This window comes from Centruroides vittatus, unplaced genomic scaffold, assembly GCF_030686945.1.
Source record: "Centruroides vittatus isolate TY-2023 unplaced genomic scaffold, ASM3068694v2 scaffold_769, whole genome shotgun sequence".
Lineage (NCBI taxonomy): Eukaryota > Metazoa > Arthropoda > Arachnida > Scorpiones > Buthidae > Centruroides > Centruroides vittatus.
In genome coordinates this window covers 5593155-5605497 of record NW_027122717.1, presented here as the reverse complement: position 1 = coordinate 5605497, position 12343 = coordinate 5593155, and the positions used below count along the sequence as shown (strand labels likewise).

Here is a 12343-nt window from a genome sequence, read left to right as displayed (position 1 = left end):
AAACGAGTTTCAGTATACCAATTAGGTTGAAAACGTTAGAAATTAAAGATATCAGTAAGCTCAGCAAGTAATTAGGTGTTTGAGTATTATTGTTGGTAATTCTGCTGAGGAAGTAAGGATTAAAGCGTATTCGTTTAATTTCTTTAAATACCATTATTTGAAGTCTAAGATGTTGGCACACATTAACATCTTTAAAGCTAAGTATGCTTACAATATGGCACGCGGACTCAAAAAGGTTCGCCATCCCTGCCCTAGGCCATCACTGACGCGCAATTAACTGATTGCCCCTGGAAGTCGGCATCTTACGGAAACACAGCTTCCCTATCATCAAATGTCACGGCACGCCACTGCAGCCTACTGTTCTGGGGGTCCCGGGATCGAATCCGGACGTGTCGCAAAATTCCCAGGAAATTTTCGGGAGTGGTTCGTCCAGTTATGTCTACCCGGCCGCCCATTTTGGGCCTGGCCGAACGTATAATGGGCTTGCTAAAAGAGGCCCTCTTAGTGCCCACAGGGCGGAGAGTTTAAAAAAATAAAAAGTTTTTAAATAAAATATAACAGATGGTGCCACCAACTGTTGCCGGGAAAGTTAAGCAACTCGCGGGATTTTTTTTCAATCGGCTTCTTTATATTTATTCTAATTAAAGCATATTTCTTTAATTTATTTAAATATCGTTATTAGAAGTAAAATTTTAGCATTCATAAACACCTTTAAAGCTAAGTAATGCTTACTATATGCGTGCTCAAAAAGGTTCTCCATCCCTGGACTACACGACAGAAAGTCCGCCATGACAGACATCACCTCGTGTATGAGACGTCACATACTCTCTGCTTTGTCGACATAAAAGTTTCCAGTATACCAATACTTGATTGTTAATATCGTAATTAAAAACTATTTTTAATCTTTGACTGAAACAAATTTTCTTAGTAAATGTGAAAGAATCGTTTTAAGAATCGGAAATCGTGATGAGAGTTACTCGATTCCGATTAATTGTCCCATCACTAATATATATACAGATAACCTTTGATTAATTAACGCAATTAATCAATCTCTCGATGCTCTCCGCGTACAACAAAATCGCGTTAATCAAACACAGTGGTACCTCGGCACTCGACCGAACAATCACGACCCGCTATAACAAATTTTCGGTTAAATTGATAAACATTTTTATTTTATTTATCTATATTTTTAGTTATCAAAAAAAAGTTTTCTATAATAAAAATAAAATGAAACTTTAGACCTCTTGGGGATTAAGAAAAGGGCAACCCTACAAAAAAGGAGCATATGCCCAAATGTACTGGCTCTCCTGAGTTCAACACAGGCAATCTGCTAAGGAGGGGTGCCACCTGGAAACTTTTTGGAATCTGGTCCTACTTAGGTTTTATACACTTGAAGAAAACCCGAAAAAAAGACGTTAGTTATTGGTTATTATTTATTTAACACTCCCTATTTTTTCAACCTGTTCAACTATTATTTCGAAAAAAATAACAGATTATTATTTTAAAATAAAAATAGCAGGTCAAAGATAACGGTCGGTACGAAGTACAGTACATTATATGTGCGGCGTTGTTACTTATACAGTGGTATTATCCAATTACGCATACAGTACTATTTAGAAACAGACACGTAATTTGCTAACACGTTAGGTTTCGATCCTGTTAATTTAGGGAAGTCTCTTCCACTTTTTGTTTATTATTTTTTACACTTTTTGCCCTATGAGTACTAAGAGGGTTTGGGTTTAATCATGCTAATTATGAGTTCGGCCAGGCCCACAATAGAGGCGGCCGGGTCAGACACATTTAGGACAGCTGCCCACAACAGTTTTAGTGATAGTCTGGTTTCAGATGTTATATGATTTTGACGTAACTGCCTCTTTTTCCATCTAGAAGTTTTTATTTAGGATATACAATATATACGAGTAATGCAATTAAGTGCTTCTACAGGTGAGAGAGCCAGTGACCTCAGTCATGTGACATCTGCAGCCAATTACCGAGATGATTCATTCCTACTTCTGGATGCATGTAAACGTAGCCTCATTCTCGTGAAATAGTGTAAAATAATCTCGATTTTAATGGTGTAGATTTATGATTGCGACCAACAATTTGTGACAAGATGTTAGAAGGGAAAGAAAAATTAATTTCAGAATTATTTTGTCGTGGTCTCGGACGACCCGCCATGTTGTTTGTTTAGTAGTTTTACTTGTAGCAACTTACAAGCGTTGTGATAGGTTTATAGCTTATCAGAGTGATATTTGTAGTAGCATTTTATCGTTGCTTTTCTCTCGAAAATGTAACTCGCTTTTTTTATCGCATCGCAAATCGCAATCGTTGTTATATGAAACCATTTTAGAATCCTCTTGCAACACTTGCTTACTGCTTTAGACTTGTCACGAGTTTCCTCATACTCAATTAACATTTAAAATTTAAATAAGTTATTGAATATCACTGTTTGCAATATGTATCAAAGGAAATATGTTGTTACTAGCAGATGAGCCCCGCGTTGCTCGGGTAGAAAGTAACGGTAGCGAAGATTAAGATTATTATATTATAGCCGATTTTACCCGTTTTCACCGGATGCAAGAACTATGACAACTTTACTTGAATAAAATGATTACTTAAAATTTGTTTAAAACATTATATTTCGAATTTGGAACGAATTCAAATATTCGTTCAAATTCGTTTATTTTGGATTTATTGTTTTTGGGTTACCCGAACAATGGAAATGATTAAAATATTTATTAATTGCCAAAATGTATACTATATGTGCCACTATTTACTTTCCTTCTTTATTATTTACACTTTATACTGACTAAAACTAACTCTTTCCTTCTTTTCCCTGAGAGAGTTGAATTTCCAAAAACCCCTTCTTAATGTGCATTCTTATGGCATACCCTACCAAAGCGCAGTTAAAAATAAAAAATCGCATCTAAAATAGTACAGTAGAAGTTGAGTTTTTTAGGATAAACCTTAATCCTCTCCCTCTCTCCCGCGGGATGAATTTCGAAAAATCCCTTCTTAGTGTACATTCTCTTGACGTACCTTAACTGTGTATGCGCTTATTATCATTATTATCATCAGCTAACCAAATATCAAACTCAGCTCTTTGAAATATTTAATAAATCATCCAACACCTAATGCTGAGATCTGTTTATTTAACAGACATTAACGTTTTTAACCCAATATGATGGGCCATCTTCAGATGCAACGGAAATTCGAACGTATTGCATTGAAAACGTTAATGTCTGTTAAATAAACAGGTCTCAGCATTAGGTGTTGGATGATTTATTAATTATTATCAGCCCATCTCGATTATATTATAAGATTAATTTCTACATCTTCATTTATAAGGAGGTTGTGGCTAATTTTTGGATAGATCTCTCGACGACGTCATTGTTTAATACTGTTATACGTTTCTATAATTACACTATTGTAATCATTATTATTCTTTTTAAAAAAAAATGTCTTCTTGCAGCTTGGGTTGTGGCCAGTGTACTAATATATAAAATATTAAATTAGAAGAAACAATCGGAGGACGAATTAAATATTTAATTAAAAATTTCTTTGTTTATTTTTATACATTTTGAACAATACATAATCGTTTTTTATGCCAAGGTTTTCTAATTATTGTTAATATTAAACAGTGTAATTTTGTCTTCTAGCATTAACATAAAAATTCATGCAGTTTTGGGAATATTTAATAAACTTAATTATAAATATTAAAAGAATACAAATTATCAAGTATTATTCCAAATTTACTTTAACTCACAATATGTTATATGTATTATTGTTATTATTAGGGGGTTTATAGAGCCTAATCAAAAGTCGAGGCTGAAAAACGTCGAAAAGAGTGATGAGACGAGAAAGAGGACAGACTATATTTAAATATACAATATTGGTTGATAAATGTTAACTATAGAATTTGAAAATGATTGCTACAGTATAGGCCTATAGATTTTATTGTACTTTGTTTTAAGAATACTTTGTACAATATTACGTTATTCTAGTGTATTTAAAGCGTTAACAATATTGCTGTATATATTATTTATGTATTTATTTAAATAATCCTATATCATTTTTAATTTGTAAATAATTCAGTTATAGAATTCATTTTAGTACGCTAATCGTATTAAACTAATTATGATTTCTAAGAATTGGATTAATTTATTATATATATTCCCTAAATTAATATTTATTTAAACAGTTATTATAACAAACAATATTTCGAATATTAAGCACAAAACTTTACTGATTGGAAACATTTGTTGAATCTTTTTGTGACATTTCTTTTACTTCTTGAATTTGATCTTCAGATACGGTCTTCAGGTCGAATGCCAAACCTACAGCGGCCATCATATCGATGAAGAATGTGCTGAAGTTGAAAAACCAACCCAACTCACTAGTAGCATAATCCCATGGAAAAGTGTGATGATAATTATGAAAACCTTCACCGATAGCCAGCAAGGATACTAATAAATTTTCTCTGGGATTTATGCGCTTGTTATAAGGTCTCTGACCATAATGATGAGCTAAACTATTTACAAACCAGGTGGAGTTCAGTAAAATTACGTATCGCAACATACAGACATGATAGGAGCTTAGAAATGCTTCTTGCCAACACAGGATGGGCACGCAGATTGGAATTACAAAACCCAGTAAGAAAGCTAACGGGATGTAAAACCTGTAATAGAAATATATTGCGTATAAAGAACTGCTAAACAATACTTCCGAATCCATATAAACACTCACACAATCTACACACCTTTTCTGAATTCTTACAACGGGATCGGATAGGATATCACCAAAGTAGACGTTCTCTCCTTTTTTTATTACTTCAGGGTGTTTTCTCACCATCAACCATCCTACGTGAGAGAAGAAGAATCCTCTAGACGCATTATGAGGATCAGCATCGGTTTCTGAAAATCTATGATGCATTCGATGATCTCTACACCATTCGTAAATGCTAGTCTATCAAAAGAATAAAACTTATTCAAATTAATAATTAAATTGGTAATTAAATTAAAAAGAAGTTAGTTTACCTGCATTGCCATACAATTGAAAATTGCTAGAAGAATGCGCAGCGGTAGTTTTGCTTTATATGATTTATGACACCACAATCTATGTGCTCCTGCTGTTATACCAAGACCCGCACAAAAGGCAAAAGCAATATCTAAACACCCAAATTTGAATGTTTTAGTAATAACAAAGATACAATATTACAAATACATTTTCATAGTATCATATATAAATTATAAACATAATAAATTTTTCAAATTTAATCATCAGTGGAGCTTCAATGTTTGGGTCCCTATGCAAAGGAGGCAATAAAGATCTTCTTGTGAATTTCTGGTTTCTTCGAGATCCTTCTGAATACCGATATTACTCATTTCCAATATTTTGTACTTTAACGTGTGATTGTATACTTTGTTCCTCAGATTTTTGCACCCTTCCTGACAAAATGGGCCCCCAATTGACTTATGCAGTTGCATAGTTTGCATCTATGGTAGCTTCGCCACTGGATTTAATCGAAAAATAAGAAAATTTTATAGCATAAGAAGAATTCGAGTAAATAATTATTACCAGGGATTGAGCTTAATCAAGGGTTTAGGCTGAAGAAAGGAAGAAAGCAAAGGGATGAGAAAGGAAAATACGAGTAATGTGAAAATCAGACTTACTAAAGGCGTTTGTTTGCCATTTTGCTTTGAACGATGCAAAGTATAATCCAAAAATTGCTGCAAGATGAAGATAAAGTATAACTAAGACGCTCCTCCAAACAATTTCTGTCTTAGTCGAGAGTGTTTTACTTTCCATTTTCTGCAAATTGAATTAGTTATATTTAAAATATCATTACATACGAAGTCATCTGCCTTATATATATATTTAAATATCCATTAGATAGAGGAAAGTGAAAAGAAAATGTTCGATATTTATCTTGAATAAAAGTCATTTCGTCACGAACGAAAGGAAGTAATTTTCTTTATTATATTCTCATAATATTAAATAATTATTTTCCATTTATTTTTAAATTAGATGCATTTCATAGAAACTGATTTATCTTGTTCTTGTTAGGAAAACCTTCAGTTTTATATCTGCATTATTTTTATAATAAGCCTGTTATTATAGGCTTATTGTAATCACGGATAATGTTTTCAAAGTTACTGAGCCCCAAAACAAACAAGTTAAAATACTTTGTAATCAGAGTTCGGATAGGCCGGGATGGCCGAGGCAGTTAAGACGTCAGACTACCTCTTAGGGATCCGGAATCTATTCTTGAAGCAAAGAACTCCAGAAATTCTTTATGGAGGTCCTCCCGGATATGTCGGGTCCTGTTTTTTATTACCCGGTCGCCTTCATTGTGGATTCCATCAATGTTGTCGCTGATAATGAATTTTTAAATTATTTTAGCAGCAGTTACAATGAAACCAAAATTTTCTCTAATTAAAGTCGAAATAATTTATTTATCCCGCTTAGATGTTATCAGTTTAGGCGATTCTCGAAGTAATTACAATAAACGGATTCTACTGTATTTATTGAAACTGTTATTGTAATTAAGTTAATTAAATGAGGTACAATCAGTTAATAAACATTTACATTATAAATACAATTATCCCTATAATTACTTTAAATATCAAACAAACAGCGAACTCTTTTATTGGGCTATTTTAAGTCTAAACAATTAGTAAGCAATTTGGCAGAAGACGAGCAGCCAGACCGCCATCTCTTATTATATATAATAATTATAAATAAATTTAAATTTAATTTAATTCTAATTTGTAAAGAACAATGTAAAGAACAATCATACAGTAAATAGAAAAATAAATATAATATATTAGATAAGTACCGAGACTTTTTGGATTAGAAAGAGGAAACTTCAATATTCATTTAGAAAAGGATAAATTTCTTGTTTTAAAAGGAGAAATAAAAAAATTTAAAAGATAAATAATGATTTATTATAACGAGAATATAAATAAGAAAATTACTTCCTTTTTGGAACGAAATGGCTTTTATTTAAGATTAAAAAAGGCCCCTTTTGTATTTTCTCTTTCTTGAATCAAATGAACATTTAAAAGACAGAAAGACACTAATATGAATAAAAGATCCGGCCTTAAATGAGTATTTAATTTTATAACAAGACTTTGAAGATTTTTAATGTAATTTATTCCATATTCAGTTTTTATAAACAGAAATATTATTTAATGTGTAATTCTTAGACATTTTTCAATAGTTTGAGAGTTACTTACATGTTGAATAAACATTATTTAGTGATGAGTGCAATTCCGGCAACCATTTTAGAGGGCTTCGGGAGTTAGTAACTGATATTTGAAAGAAACTATAGAAGGCTTTATTGGGCTGTAATTTTCAATTTTAGATCTATAGATTCTCACTGTCGTCCATCCTTTCTTAATCACGAGACCAAAGTTAGATAGAAAATCAAAATCTAGAACACTCACTGTCATTTAGTAGGCCCATAGTAAGCATTTATTTTTATTATAATAAGAAATGAAATAATTATTGTTGATATTGAATTATTCATTAATAAAATGTAATTTCAGATTTGTTTAAGACGTATCTTTTTTATTTGAATTTTATTCCTGAAGCCTTCGAGAATCCAATACCTACATCATTCCCCATAAGTACGCCACAATTAACGATTACACTAAACAAAAATGCGTTGGTTTATATACATAAGAAGACACCGATGTAAATTATACAGAAAATGAAATCTTTTGTTAGAAATAATTGACAATATTGTTATATTTCCGAGATGTGTTTGTTGCTAGACGAAGCGTGGACTTTCCAAAAAATATCATAATTACAGTAAATATATTTGTAATAGATGCAGCTATTTGTAGTTGTATTTACAAGAAAATCTTAGTATGTAATAGAAGGTAGAGGGTATACGACGTAGGTTGATTTAGTTGCAGGAATGTCGGAACTTCGGAGGACGAATCTAGCTTGTGTTTTAGCTATGACAAATAGAATATTTGTTGTCACTTTCCAGTGACACCTCGCTAATTTTTAAGAAGGGCATTGTTTTCTTTTACTCCAATTTTAAACGAAATCTCGTCGTTCATCTTAACTTCAATTCTAGAGCTTGGATTGGTGAATCTCTCTTCGCTGTCTTTCATTTCTATTCTTGCTCAAAGATTTTTATTTAAACTAGTTTTCTGAATAATTAGAGATCAGAAAATTACGTTATAGAAACTTTTGTGTGTCAAACACACACAAAAACATCGATAAACCAATTCACTTACATTTTTTATATGTACATACATCTGATTAACATCTAGTCAGGTTTTGTTTAGACCTTGGTGACAATCGCATAATTGCTCGTGTGTGGTCTGTTCTGGATATGTCGAGTCCATCCCTTATCACCCAATCTCATATTGTGGGTCTGGTGAAACCTATGAATAGATCCTCTCAATGCCTAAGACAGAAAGTTTTAAAAAGTCAGGCTAAATAGGCTGGACATGTAAAAACAACTCTGTGCGGTGGAAAGGAATTCAATCCAAATAATGGACATATTACAGTAGAGTAGCTTATTGAAATAATGTTGCTACGAAAACATATCCAAAAAATACAGAAATATCAAATACAGTCAAACCTGTTTTTGTGCGGTCTTTTTCTGTGCGATTTGTTTTGTGCGATTTTTTTTGTGTGGTATATGAAAATTTCAATCAAATTGGAACATAATTGACTCCTGTAAAATTTTTAAAAACTCTATTGGTTGTTTTCTATGACATCAGCAGGTTTTTTCATTTTTTATTCAGTAAAATTTTTTTCTCATACGTTTATTTCGGTCCTCTCTTATTTTAATAGCATAAAAACCATAAATATTATGTTATATTTGAACAGATGCGGTAAGTTAGCTCCCCTCCAGCTTTAGACTGCAGGTGTGAAATTTCACGCCTTGTTAAATGAAATAACACTTCCTGCAGCTATATTTATCAAATAAAATCATTATTTAACGATTATTTTTAACTTTTTAATGTTTGATTCGTATTTAAGTGGAAATAATTAATTAATATAAAAATTAAAATTCTTAGAGGATTTTTTCCCCATTAGGCGTTGCAGAAAAAGGCCCAAGGAGTTAAAAAAGCAATTCCTAGTTATTTCGTACGGTTTCGAGTTATTTTCTACGTGAGACTTTTTTATGCGGCCCCTATTCACCGCATAAAAAAATATTTTTTTAATTGTGTTGCGAAAACTATTTTTTATAGCCACTCGTAAAGTTTCGCGCGATTTTTTTTAATGCATTTTCTTTTATGCGGTCCCTATCTCCCGCACAAAAACAGGTTTGACTGTACTCTTGTAATTTTTGATAAATTTATTTTATTTTTAACCTAGATTAGTAGGAAAACTAAGCGGTGACAGCATCTGTGTATCTTCGGTATCCAAGATACACACAGAAACTGTATCTATATACAGGTACAAGGTACAATTTAGTATCTGGATACAAAACAGTAATGACTTATAGTCAAAAGTAATGATGATCTAGCATTAGGCCCACATTTTAATTTTTTAAAAATGTTTTTTAACCCAGAATGGATAGTGGTCTGTCCCAGATAGGTCGGGCCTCATCCCTCACTACCAATATTTATCACAAATTATAAATTCATATGCGTTTTATTATTTATTATGTAAATTTAAAATTTATTTTAAAATTTACGTTAAAATTTTTACATTTTAAATGAATTTTATTTATTTTATATTTTATACAGCGTTAACTTCTGGTTGTTCTTCATGAGATGCTTCATTTTCACCTTCTCCGCCTTTAGGAGCTTCAGTTTCCCCGGCTGGTGCTTCAGTAGCAGGAGCACGACATCTATATTCTGTCTCTTCAGAGGACGATGAAGACGATGATGAAGATGAGGAAGATGAAGAAGATTCCTAAAAATAAACAAATGTAAGATATATTTTATAAGGTTTAATCAGAAACAATATTGCTATGAATTTAGTTGCATACACTTGAGGAAGATTCTTTAGTTTCTTCAACACATTCTAATCCCTCTTGGCAAGGACATTGGAACATATACACACCATCATCATCAGCATTGGGATTGCATACTTTTCCTAATATAAATGAGAATAAAAATATATTTAAGTATTAATTTATTAACATAGGAGCTTATGGTTATTTTTTTTAAATCTAAGTTCATTAAACCTATAGTCATTAATATATGAAACTAAATTCATTAAACTCACCTTCCCCACGAAGAGCTTTGCATTTGTTCAACTTGAATGATATGTAAGGCACATCAGGAGTTAATCGAACACAGCATTGCTTAGCAGAACAATCATCTGATGACTTGCAATGCTTCATTGCATAACCCTCTGCCACCTAAAAAGTGTAAAATTAATTAATTAGATGGATTCTAGAAAACCGGAAAGTACAAAGCCGGTTGCAGAACAGAGTTGTGAGCTAAAATCCGAATAAAAGCGATTTTGGTGAAGGAAAAAATTACTAATTTCTCTCTACATAATTAACACCTGAATAGGGGCCAGTAAGTGTTGCGTTTCTTTAACTTATCAATCCAATTTGACGCATATATTTTCCGGAATACCTATATAAATCGGTCAAAATTCCCTGTATATATTATACAAACAAGCTCTACGATTATTTCAAAATTCAATGTAGAAAAATTTAAACTAAATTTTAATGTATTTATATTTAATAAAGATATATATTTCTGAATATGTATATGTTTGTTCCCTGTAGAAATTAAAGGGAAACTATCTACAGGATTGAAAGGAATCTAATAGACGTAACTTTTTACCAGAATGGCTTGATTTAAAATGACTAAAATGGCACTTCTGATTAGTTATTAATTAAAATTACCAATATACAGTGATGCTTCCCTGTTTCCATTTCTAAAAAGATGGCATAGTAGCTGCCTCACCGGATATGCACATTGTAGAGAAATGTGCATATCAGGTGAAGCAACTACTTCATCCTTCTAGAAATCTACAAAGAAGGATCGGAAATAGTTGAAGCTTCTTGTGTGTGAAACGGTCACCGTAATGTGATTCTGTTTATTCAGATAGTTGCTTTTTATTATATATATGTATATATATATTTAAATATACGATAGGCGATTTTACAGAAATATTAAATTATTTAGACATTTCTTATGTGATGATAATCACCAATTACAAATCCTATTAAAAATTTGCTTCTTTTTTACCCTGGTCTTTCTGCTAGTAACATATAAATATTATGTAGTTAGAAGAGATATGTAAATAAATTAGAGTCATCATATATTAAGTCGATTTGTGTTTTTACCACAGGAACACGAAATCACACAGCAAAAGCCCCATCATTTAATGCTGTTCCCTGCTTAAATATGTAAATTTGAGGGGGAAACAATAATTTTGTCTTCTTATTCTGTAAAAATGCCTTCTAGCTACCATTAGTTTTAGTTTATTATTATTATTATTGGCTTATATATTTTAATATGGAATATTTTCTTACACACTTTGAGTTGATGTGAAATTTTTAAAAGTTTTAAATATAATTTTCCATGGAATAATATAAGAAATCTACGAATAATCCGAGTTAGCCTACTTCTCTGGAGGATCCAGAATCGAATCCTGGAGAGCCATAATCGGCCATGAATCGTTTATAGAAGGAGTTTTCCTTATACTTTGAGGCATAAAAAATATTTATAAATCAAAATTACCAGAATTGAAGCAAAATTAATGTGTATTTTTGGGTAGAAAGCAGCTAAGTAAGCAAACTAATCGCATGCTTAGCTGCTTGGTTTGGTTATTTACTAGTCACAACTTAGAACCAGCCAATGTTAATTAATTTAAAATGAATAGGTTACCTCATACAGACTAACAACGAGAAGGACAGCAACGCACAGGTATTTCATCCTTATTTCTTGTTTTAGAAGCGAATGTTATGAAGTTCAGTTTCCGACGAAATAAATATTCTCTTTTATCAATTAATTATCATCGTCTGTTCAAATATATTACGAAATTAAGAATGATATCGGCATTTTGACGTTGATACCTTGATAAGTTATGGCGCTGCAACAAGCTGTTTTGTAGATAAAGAGTTAATATAATTGTTTGCATCGATGTATTTAATTTTTACGCTGCAAATTAATACAATCGAAGCAAATTAATTTTAAAATTCTATTTTAATTATAAAAAAATCTGCTAATAAATATATGTTATAATATAGGCTATAGTTAAGGTTACCTGGATAAAAACAACACAAAACAGTGGTAAACTGTTGTAAAAGACGTAAATATCCCGAATCTTTCATAATAATTTTTATAGAAGTGTAAAGAAAAATTGCTTCATTAATTTATAGAGAAAATAATTTAGATAATTACCC

General features: G+C 31.6%; 2 protein-coding genes across 2 annotated transcripts; both read right to left on the bottom strand.

The window, feature by feature from the left end:
- Nucleotides 1-4242: 4242 nt before the first annotated feature.
- On the bottom strand, nucleotides 4243-8126 carry LOC136989859 (acyl-CoA Delta(11) desaturase-like). The gene is made up of 5 exons (XM_067288141.1): nucleotides 8043-8126; nucleotides 5673-5811; nucleotides 5037-5167; nucleotides 4760-4965; nucleotides 4243-4678 (listed from the first exon to the last, which is right to left on the bottom strand). The coding sequence occupies exons 1-5, from the start codon at nucleotides 8124-8126 to the stop codon at nucleotides 4243-4245; spliced, it is 996 nt and encodes a 331-aa protein (XP_067144242.1).
- Nucleotides 8127-9454: 1328 nt separating this feature from the next.
- On the bottom strand, nucleotides 9455-11945 carry LOC136989774 (U33-theraphotoxin-Cg1a-like). The gene is made up of 4 exons (XM_067288037.1): nucleotides 11826-11945; nucleotides 10204-10339; nucleotides 9965-10071; nucleotides 9455-9888 (listed from the first exon to the last, which is right to left on the bottom strand). The coding sequence occupies exons 1-4, from the start codon at nucleotides 11871-11873 to the stop codon at nucleotides 9712-9714; spliced, it is 468 nt and encodes a 155-aa protein (XP_067144138.1). The 5' UTR covers nucleotides 11874-11945; the 3' UTR covers nucleotides 9455-9711.
- Nucleotides 11946-12343: the final 398 nt, after the last annotated feature.

What these genes read in the sequence shown, in the direction of transcription:
- LOC136989859 (XM_067288141.1), bottom strand. Translation starts at nt 8,126, where the DNA reads ATGAAAGACAGCGAAGAGAGATTCACCAATCCAAGCTCTAGAATTGAA. An exon ending in AGATTTCGTTTAAAATTGGA is followed by an intron (nt 5,812 to 8,042) that starts GTAAAAGAAAAC and finishes TTCAATTTGCAG; the next exon opens with AAAATGGAAAGTAAAACACT. An exon ending in GTTGTAAGAATTCAGAAAAG is followed by an intron (nt 4,679 to 4,759) that starts GTGTGTAGATTG and finishes TTTCTATTACAG; the next exon opens with GTTTTACATCCCGTTAGCTT.
- LOC136989774 (XM_067288037.1), bottom strand. Translation starts at nt 11,873, where the DNA reads ATGAAATACCTGTGCGTTGCTGTCCTTCTCGTTGTTAGTCTGTATGAG. An exon ending in CAAAGCTCTTCGTGGGGAAG is followed by an intron (nt 10,072 to 10,203) that starts GTGAGTTTAATG and finishes CATTTATATTAG; the next exon opens with GAAAAGTATGCAATCCCAAT. An exon ending in CTAAAGAATCTTCCTCAAGT is followed by an intron (nt 9,889 to 9,964) that starts GTATGCAACTAA and finishes GTTTATTTTTAG; the next exon opens with GAATCTTCTTCATCTTCCTC.